General features: G+C 34.3%; 1 protein-coding gene across 2 annotated transcripts in view; it reads right to left on the reverse strand.

Moving 5' to 3' along the window:
* Positions 1-9,351, reverse strand: part of RIT2 (Ras-like without CAAX 2) — a 292,935-nt gene that overhangs the window by 216,334 nt on the left and 67,250 nt on the right. For both annotated transcript variants that reach the window (XM_012725756.1, XM_004683869.2), the window contains exon 2: positions 5,589-5,645. In XM_012725756.1, coding sequence (XP_012581210.1) covers positions 5,589-5,643 — 55 coding nt within the window. In that variant the 5' untranslated portion in view covers positions 5,644-5,645. The remainder of the gene's footprint in view (positions 1-5,588; positions 5,646-9,351) is intronic.

Consider the following 9,351-nt stretch of genomic DNA (forward strand, 5'->3'; position numbering starts at 1 on the left):
AAAAAAAAAAAAAAAGATCTGGTCCCTGACAATAGCTTTATCCTTCCCTTGACACCCTGAACATTTTGTCATTAATCTCATTCTACTACTTCTGATTCCCCCCACCACCACCACCAAAACCCCCATCTTACTACCTATATGCTGTACTGTGTTGCTCAGGCTCCTACTTAGGTTCTTCTGGGAATATCTACTGTGTTTAACATGTCACTCTTCTGAGCCCTGTGTACCCCTCAAAGCTCAAGGCAGTCTGCATCTGCTCTACAAATATCTGCCCTTTAGGAAAAGCAAAATATACCTACCTTGTCCTTCCTCAACACCTTGTGCTTCTCTAGTTAACTTACCCATGTTCTTTGCTGATTAACCTTCCCCACCCAACTACCAGTGCACTAAAGGCATACATTATGTTTTTATTTTAATCTATTCCACGTTTAGCATGGTTTCTTACACAAAATACACCTCCAAAAATGTTCATACAGGTTTTTCTCCAAGATGTACAAACTAGAGTTTCCCCAACATATGTATCACCTTGATATGTGGACTTTAGTTCTATGTAGGCTCCGAGGACCTTAGGAGAAACAGCTACCATAATCTTTAGGAACAAAGATTACCAGATATATGGTCATCTTCAGAAATAGCCTTTTATTTCAATTGATTAAAGAAAGCTATCTTAAGAAATACAAATATGAAGAGGCAAGATTTTTGTCATATAATCATCTTCTTCTCTGTGAGACTCTCTTGTCTCCTCAATGCACCAGCTCCTATGGAATGCAGCCATTCCATAGCTCAGGATATAAATTCCCAAGTTGTCGAAATTACATTACAATTTATGGTCATGTAAATATTTTATAGGTATGAAATCAAATTTGTCTTTTTCCCTTATTAATTTGACTGATGTTGATTTGTTTGTTTATTAAAAAAATAGTTTGAAAAATGTTCTTCTGTGCTTGAGCTATATGTATTTTTGTCTCAAGCTATCTTGGTGGATATATCTTGATAATATGATTAAGTTTTACAGGCTTCCTTGGAAAGGAGGCCAAATCAACAATCATTGAAGACAGTGAAAGATAATCACCAATTACATACATAAGGTGATCAAAGTTATGATGCTATATAAAATATTTCATAATTTAGAATTTTCCATCCAGTATCAAATGTCTGACTTGTGTAAAAATAGTTGAGATTACATCTTCACCAATTTTCCAAGTGAAGTGACCTTTCTAAGCTTACAAGTTTGCATTTCTTTGATTCTCAATAAACATGAATAGAAATAATTATCAATAGATGAAGAAATCAATACACAATAATAAAACTGAATATACAATCCACATGAGAATACAGATTTTTTATTTAAAGCAAGTTAAAAAAGGAATAAAGTTACAAAAGAAAACCTAGGTGATCTTTTTCAAATTCTTTGAGAATTCCAGACCTCTCTGAAAAATCTCCTCAGAGTATCCTGAATTCTAGAAGGAAGGCAGGATTATCTTTGCTTTTAAAACAAACAGAAAAATAAAAATAGAACAACCATCTAATCCAAAAATTCAATTTGTTGGTATCTAGTCAATGACTATAAAAACATTAATTTGAAAAGACAGGAGCACCAGAATGTCCATGGACAGATGAGTGGATAAAGGTGTGTTATACCCACACAAAAGAAGACTAGTAGATGTATAAAAAACACATTACCACTTATTGAGCTGATCATGTTAAGCTAAATAAATCAGAAACAGAAAGACAAGTACGAGATGATTTCACTCAAATGTAGAATATAAAGGGAAAAAAAAAAAAGTTCCAGACGAAAGGAAAAGAAAACTAGACTCTGACAACAGAGTGGTGCTTATGGAAAAAACGGTCAGAGGGGATCATATAATATTGTAAGCTAATGGTGTAACTGGGTGGTCCCTGGGAGAAGAGAAGTTCCAGGTTCCCTGCCCCACCCAGAAGGAGGGTGGAACTGAGCAGAGAAAAAGGAGAGAGAAGAAGAGAGGCAGAAGCAAAAGGAAGAAGGAGACCTAAGGAAGCCACATGGAGCAGCAAACATGAGATGAAGAAACCGGGCTTGTTTCCTGACCCTGGACTGGTTAAGGCAGATGTGGGTGAGATACCTGTAGGGAGGTGACTATGGCAGTGTTTATATTGATTTTGATTTTGCTCTTTTCCTCCCAGACTTGTCTGGCCATTTCTGACCCTTTTCCATGGGTCCCGGCCAGAAGGTGCTTTAGTCTTGTGGCAGGCTTTCAGGCCTTGCTTTGGGCCAGTCCCTTTTGGGTTGACTTTTGCCCACGAGGGGATGGGTAACTTCAGGTGTTTGATTTAGAAGTTATATTCTTTGTGTCCCATATTGTATATTCACTGTATTAAAGTCACTTTTCATTAAAGCTTTATATGTTTTGTCTTGTTGCGGCGGATGGCAGAACCCACTTAGAGCAGGCAGGTTTTGGGGCTTCAGGGGTGCCTCTCTCTGAATTGAGGTGCCCTATAACAATGGTACATCCATTAAAAGAAATATATAAGGACCTCGGTGGCATAATCAAGCTATCACCAGCCACTAATGCATGAGTTCCAGCCCTGGGCAGGGAGCTGACCCACATGGTATGGCAGACTTCTCCTGTCTTGTCCACTGCTCCACTCAGCAGTCAGTAGATCTGCCTTTTCTGCTACCTACTCTGTTTCTGGTGAATCTCATCATCCACTCTCCCTGCCCCCAAACTTCAGGCCTATACCCTAGTTCTTGTAAGTACAAATAAATAAAAATATTAAGAAACTATATAAATATTTGTATCAATACACAGGGAGCTGTGATCCAAAACCACAGTGAGTGTGATTTAAAAGAACACTGAACTAGTTGCCTCTACATCCTTTTAAAAATCCCTCAGTGATTTAACTTCTTTCTTGTACTACAGACCCCATTGATATTATAAATATTTGTACATTTGTCTTAATTCTTCTTCCTGAATTGAAAATACATCAAGACTTGAACTGGGATATTTTTATCTTTTATTTCATACTGCTTTGCAAATTGTAGGCATTCAAAATTATTTGTCCATTGAATTGTACACAATGATGATCTCTATTGATTTATGGTTAATTGAAAGTGGTATTTGCATTTATTGTTATGAAGGGTTAGGCATCAGGCCTGTGGTGAAAATATTTTTTCACAGTATTTCTATAATTATTATACTAAGAAAAAAATCAAACTACCCTTAACACGTCAACTGCTTATAGATATACCATTTTAAAGATTAACTTAGAACTTTATATTCACCACCTTGATGAGGCACTTAATTTAATTTCAAGTGAGCTCTTCTTACATAAAGAAATGGAATCAATATTTCTCAATATCCTTTTCATAAGTAACTTCTGTAAGCCTACAGAAGTTAGAGCCACTGTTACTGACTTTGAAAGTACTACCAATAAACAAAGAGTTTAATTAATTCTTTAGGAAGAACAATGACACCAGATAAGATCCCTAATTCTTGTCAGTGATAAAAGGAACCTAAACTTTCTGAATTACTGTCTATTTGAAAGAAAGTAAGTTATGCTGAACATAAAGGAAAAAGAAAAGCCAGGCAAGACTTTCAAAAATTTCAGCTAAAAACTACTCAAAAACTTTAGTCAGTGGGATTGACAGATTTGAATAAGGATGGAAAAATATTAATTTCTTATGAAAGTTATAAAATAAGTATTCCTGCTAGTATATTATTTTTTAATTTGTATGATTTTCAAGGAATACTAATACTTTTTTCTCCATGAAGGGTCTCTAAGGGTGGTAGGGCCAGTGATAGTTGAGTAGCTTGAAGAGGTTAAGACGTAAATTTTACAGGACTTCCACACTCCTCAAGCAGAACACCAATGAAAAATTGTTAAATATATTCCCTTTAGAGTTGCAAAGAAATGAAGTGATGAGGAAATCAAAATGAAAGTAATACAATGGTCTGTCTCCATTTTCAAACTTCTTCCTCTCTTTCTTTTCCATCTATTTATTTAAAGCAATCTAAAGGTATGATGTCAGCTATCTGTTACATGGAATGTCCACTTAGCTCAATCGTAATGATGGATGAGCCTCATAAATATCTAAAGGTGTCATCATCACATCCTTTTCTTCCTCTTGAAAGAGCTACTTATGATTTATGCTCATATATTTCCCTGGTCTAACTACTAGACATGAGAGACGGGTAAGTTAAAGATAGGTTTCTGAAACACCAACACAAATAAACCCCAACTTAGATGGAAAATAATGAACAGAGTGAGTTTGTGATTTCATAAATGATATTATACTACTGAATTGTCCAACAAGATACAAGATTAAGAGTCATTACCTAGATTATAGATTAAGAGTTGTTAGTCTTTTCTGTAACTCACATTAGGTTATGCAAAACTACTAACAAGCTAAAAATCAAAAATGAATTTATAGGATCATACAGAAAGGCTGCTGTGAACCACTTACAAAATCTTACAAAGTTACTATTCTAGAAACAGAACTGAATTTTTGAGGAAGTCCTTCCTTTTTAACAGCATCCTAATTGCTTACACTTTAAATCTTTTCTAACTTAGCTCAACTAGTGAAAAGTTTTTGCTGAGTTATGAAACATTTAAAAATAGTTACTTTTATTCATTTCACCAGTAACATCAAATAATAACCTGTAGTATTTGAAGGAGGGAATATAAGAATATTACATATAGGATAACACTTTACATCCACAGTAAGACTTTAAAATAAAGCTTTTTGATAAGCAAAGTAGGAACTAGAGGATTTACCCATTGTATGTGATGACAGGGGATAGTCGGATTGTGAAAATCAACTGTGTAGGTGTTGTTAAATCAAGAGTCCAGGCCAGCAGACAGCCATGAACAGTCCAGAAGTTATGTTTCCTTCTCCATGAAACAGTGCTTAATGTGTTTTCAATGCTAATGTGTTTTAAACAAGGGATTCTATGGCAGATTTTGCTTCAGAATTTTTAAAGCGATTTCATAAAGTAGTTCTTTGAATGGGTCAAAGTGGCTTTGACTCAAGATAATAAATATAATAATAAAACTTGTTCCCAAGTACAATGTTCATGTAGTGTACAGTTACAGGAAGAAAACTGGATAGGAAGAATGAAACATTGCTGAATTCTGGGTCCTAACAGTATTTTGATTCTTTGGGGTCTCAGTTAGATTATCTGTAAGATGGGGAATAAACAAAATTACTTCTACTTCTAAAGTCCTTTGCAAAAACTCTACTATTATGGTTTACCAATTCTGCAGAAGAACCAAAAGCTGATAAAATGAATGTCATTTAACTACTCAAAGCTCAGACATTCAAATACAGGTGGATATCTACTAGTGGATCCTATAATTGACTTACTGCACTCCAACTATTATTTATCAGAAAGAAATACAATAGAATGGAGTATCCAAGAGTGCATAGCTAGACGTAAGGACACATTCCATCTTGAAGCATTTTTTTGTAGTAGCTTATACATTGCTTATGTGTGTATATTGATAGTGTAAAATGTATTTTTATCCTCCATGAACATTAACAATATTTCTAAGATACTTCTTTAGCGTGTCATTACTTGGGCTAGTGGAAAAAACAGACTTTTACTCACCAATAGTGGGGTCATGATAGTCAGGAAACTGATGACTAATAAACTGCATTGTCATTGCTGAAAAGAAAATAAATTCAATTTAATACAAAATAACCAATTCATTAAGTTATTTATCAATATAGTTGATCAGCCTTTTAATAGGTTCTAGTAAATTATATCTGTGAGCAACTAATTATACAAGATAAACCATAAAAATATTAATAAGGTAAATTCTTGAAGCCAAATATGTATTGAGAGAGAACAGTAATGTCAGGTACTTCTCTGCGATCAATTTTTCTAAATGGATGTGCATTCCCTTAATAATATTATATTGGAGGGAAAAAAGAGTTTTTTGATATAGTGAGAGTGTAATCCTACTATTAGCTGAGATTCAACTTCCCATTCTTTAAAATAAGGAGATAATCTCTGAGATCTGTGTAGTTACAAAGGTACACTATTAGTTTAACTTCTGGCCTGCTGTAAAGTTCTTCACAGTTTAAATTATTGGTCACTTTTACTTTTGCCTAATCCATGTTATTTGGAATTCTTTATTAGTTCTCATTGTTTTTTGTTTTTGTTTTTGTTTTGGTATTTCCTTTAAATTCTTCATACTATTCTCAAATCTATAACTTTATAAAATATTTGCAATGTTTCTAATGTATAGTTTCCTCACACAAATTTCCTTAGGTAGGAGATACAGGAGCACTGGAATAAAGAACAAACTTGGGAGCAGGAATTAGCATGTTCTGTGTGTGTGTGAGAGAGAGAGAGAGAGAGTGAGAGAGAGAGAGAGAGAGAGTGAGAGAGAGAGAGAGAGAGGTTTCTCCTTGAACAAATATTAGGTTCCTCTAAGTCCTTCTCTCAATGAGGCTTTGACTGTGGTCTCTATCCTTACTATACTATATATCCCAGCAATAGCAAGAATACTGCTAAGTCAGTTAATGAGATTCTCCCACTCATGATACTGGATTTCCCACAATATCAGGTCCAATTCCTCATTTCTCATATTCTTGCTATCTCATATCCCTGGCTTGTCTTCAGCAAGCCCTCATACCTCCTTGTCCATAATACTCCACTTTCTTTGTCTTTGTTGTATTTAGAATGAATTCCAAAGGAGGTCTTTCCCCCTACTTCAATTTCCCTCTAGCAGTGTTCACATGAGTCAGCAAATCTTCAGAGCATGGACTCCTCCTTTAAATTAAAGAAACCTGTACAGGACTCGAGTCTTAGCCTACTGAGAAATGTAAAGAAGTAGAATGTGACCCAGTGAAAGATCACTTCTACTCATACTTTTATAGTGCTTACTTTCTGTCTTTGCAATGGAAAAGTAGTCTTCATATGAAAGGTCATTCAATTTGACATTTTACAGACATTTTTTTGAAATGCAAGAACAAACCAAAAACAAAATATTTATTTAGTAGATAACAAGAATTTAGAAAATACTTTTCATGAGTTTAAAACTTCTTAATCCCTGGCTGTTTAGCCTCAAGTACAGCATAGAGGTCAACAGTCTGACCTCATAATGAACAATTGCCTCAGACAGCCACTTAAATTTCAAAGCTAGCTCAGCTGTTCATAACTTTAAAACTAAAATGAAGATAGTCCCACTCCACCTCTCTCAAAGCAATGAGATATTGACTTATTCACTAGTATGATTAAGAATCTCACTGTTCATCTTTTAACAATCCATTATTTAGACTAAAATATTGAAGACTTTTTGCATCCTTCCACCTATGCTCCATCCAATCAGTATAAATTTTCAATTTTACCTCCAAAATATCTTTCAAACTTGTCTAATTCTTTTTAATACTATTGCAGTTCATATATCTTTCTCTTGCAAACCTTTATTTCAACAGGTAATTCTTCCATTAAAACTTTGACAACAGTAATGGAATCAACAGTTAAAAAAATATGTTATTCATGTCAGCGAATATCAGAATAAGACTTCAGTCTTTTAGTATGATCAATACTAGCATATGTGATCTTTCCTATGCCCATCAAAACTTTTTAATCTTTACTTACACCACTTTGCAAATAGCTAATCTATGTTCTCAGCATTACTGAAGTACTTTTTATCCACATACATGGTACCATTTTACTTTTTACAGTGGATTTCTCCTTCACCTTCATTTTGATATCATGCTAGCATAAATACTCCCGATCAAAATAAAGTCTTGCTTCTCTGTGTTGTCTTCCAAACTAAGTCTCCACTTGTAGGTTTCAATGCTTTCTCAACATTTCCTAGTATTACTAAAACCCTGCTAAGTCATTTTTGAGTGAATTCCCCATTGTAAATAATCTGATTGTCTTTGATATATGATCAAATTCCTCCCTTCCTAACATGCCAAACGGTACTCGATTACCCTAACCTGCCTTCAATAGGAGTCCCACTGGTCTCTTAACCATGATCCTCCCTACCTCTGATGCTTTCTGTTAGCAATTTCTCCGTCCACTGATTGCTCCTTGGCTATAAATTCCCACTTATTTTGTTTGTATTGGGAACTCAGCAGAGTTCTATACAGAAGTTTATGTTCTCTGTTGCTATAGTTCCTGAACAATATCTATTTTTACTTCAACTACTGTCTCCAACTCTGGTTTTGTTTAACAATGATATTATAATGATCCATACTTCCACTTAAATGTCATACCATTCAATCAACACCTTCAAACTATTCATCTACTTGCTGCCCAAACATGATAGCCATAGAAGCTAATAAGAAGCATTAAAAAAACACTGTGTATAATTATGGACTAAACTTCGGAAATAATTTTGAAGTCTGAAGAAGCTTGGAACAAATTGAAGGAAAAGAAAACTTCCTAAGGACTGACAGATATATTTTCTTTTAAACTTCAGAAATCACAGGACCAGAATCAAAAATAAATGAACCAGTCTGAGATTTACTTGTGACACTTATTTATAAGAACACCTAACATTTATTTAGATGACAGGCTTTGTACTGTAATGGAAACCTGCTGCTTATTGTATAATTGAAAAAGCCCTTCAATTCTCAAATCCTCTAAACTACCACTGAGACAGAACCAAAGAAGAGAAAACCAGCTGAGCTTTGTTCTAGAATTTCAAGAGATAATTTTAGAAATATTGATTTGTAAAAGTTTCTTTTGTATTTTGCAAAATGGATACCTGATAGGACATCTAAGAGTCATTTTCTTTGTTAAACACGAGATTTTTTTCAAGCCTCTAGTCAATGTTAGAGATAAGGAATCTGATAGATACTTATTAATCAGATATAGGGAAAATTCCATTTATTTGTTGATAAAAGTCAGTATGTAGAGAGTAATAGGTCTCAAGTAAAAAAACTTGTCCAGAACGTTCCCAGATATGTCAGAAATCAGCCTTTTGCTTAGAAAACTGACACCCATGAACAATTTGATTTGAGAATCTCAAGTTCCAGTCTTTCTCTCGGGAATCCCTGATCTCAACTTAGATATACACTCCTTGACTTCCAAATTTTTAAAATGTAAGTGTAACATTGAGTACTTTCTTTAACAAGTAGTATTCAAAGTTTCTAATACTCTAGTGTGAACCAGTTCAGTGAATCCTTTGACCAACTCACCTAACAAGCTTGGCTAACCTGTGTAACTATTCAGGACAGACATAGGAAAGCACTACAAATTGTAGAAGAAATACAATTCACAAATATCCTAGCACTTATCCTGACTGTGGCTTTGTTATTCTGTAAAAGGATACTTCAAGAAGTATCCTTGAAAAATCAGAAGATGATCAATCTCACAAGACCAGGAAATATAATATAATATAATATAA

The sequence above is a fragment of the Condylura cristata genome, unplaced genomic scaffold (assembly GCF_000260355.1).
Source record: "Condylura cristata isolate star-nosed mole 26May11 unplaced genomic scaffold, ConCri1.0 scaffold00016, whole genome shotgun sequence".
NCBI classification, from domain to species: Eukaryota; Metazoa; Chordata; class Mammalia; order Eulipotyphla; family Talpidae; genus Condylura; species Condylura cristata.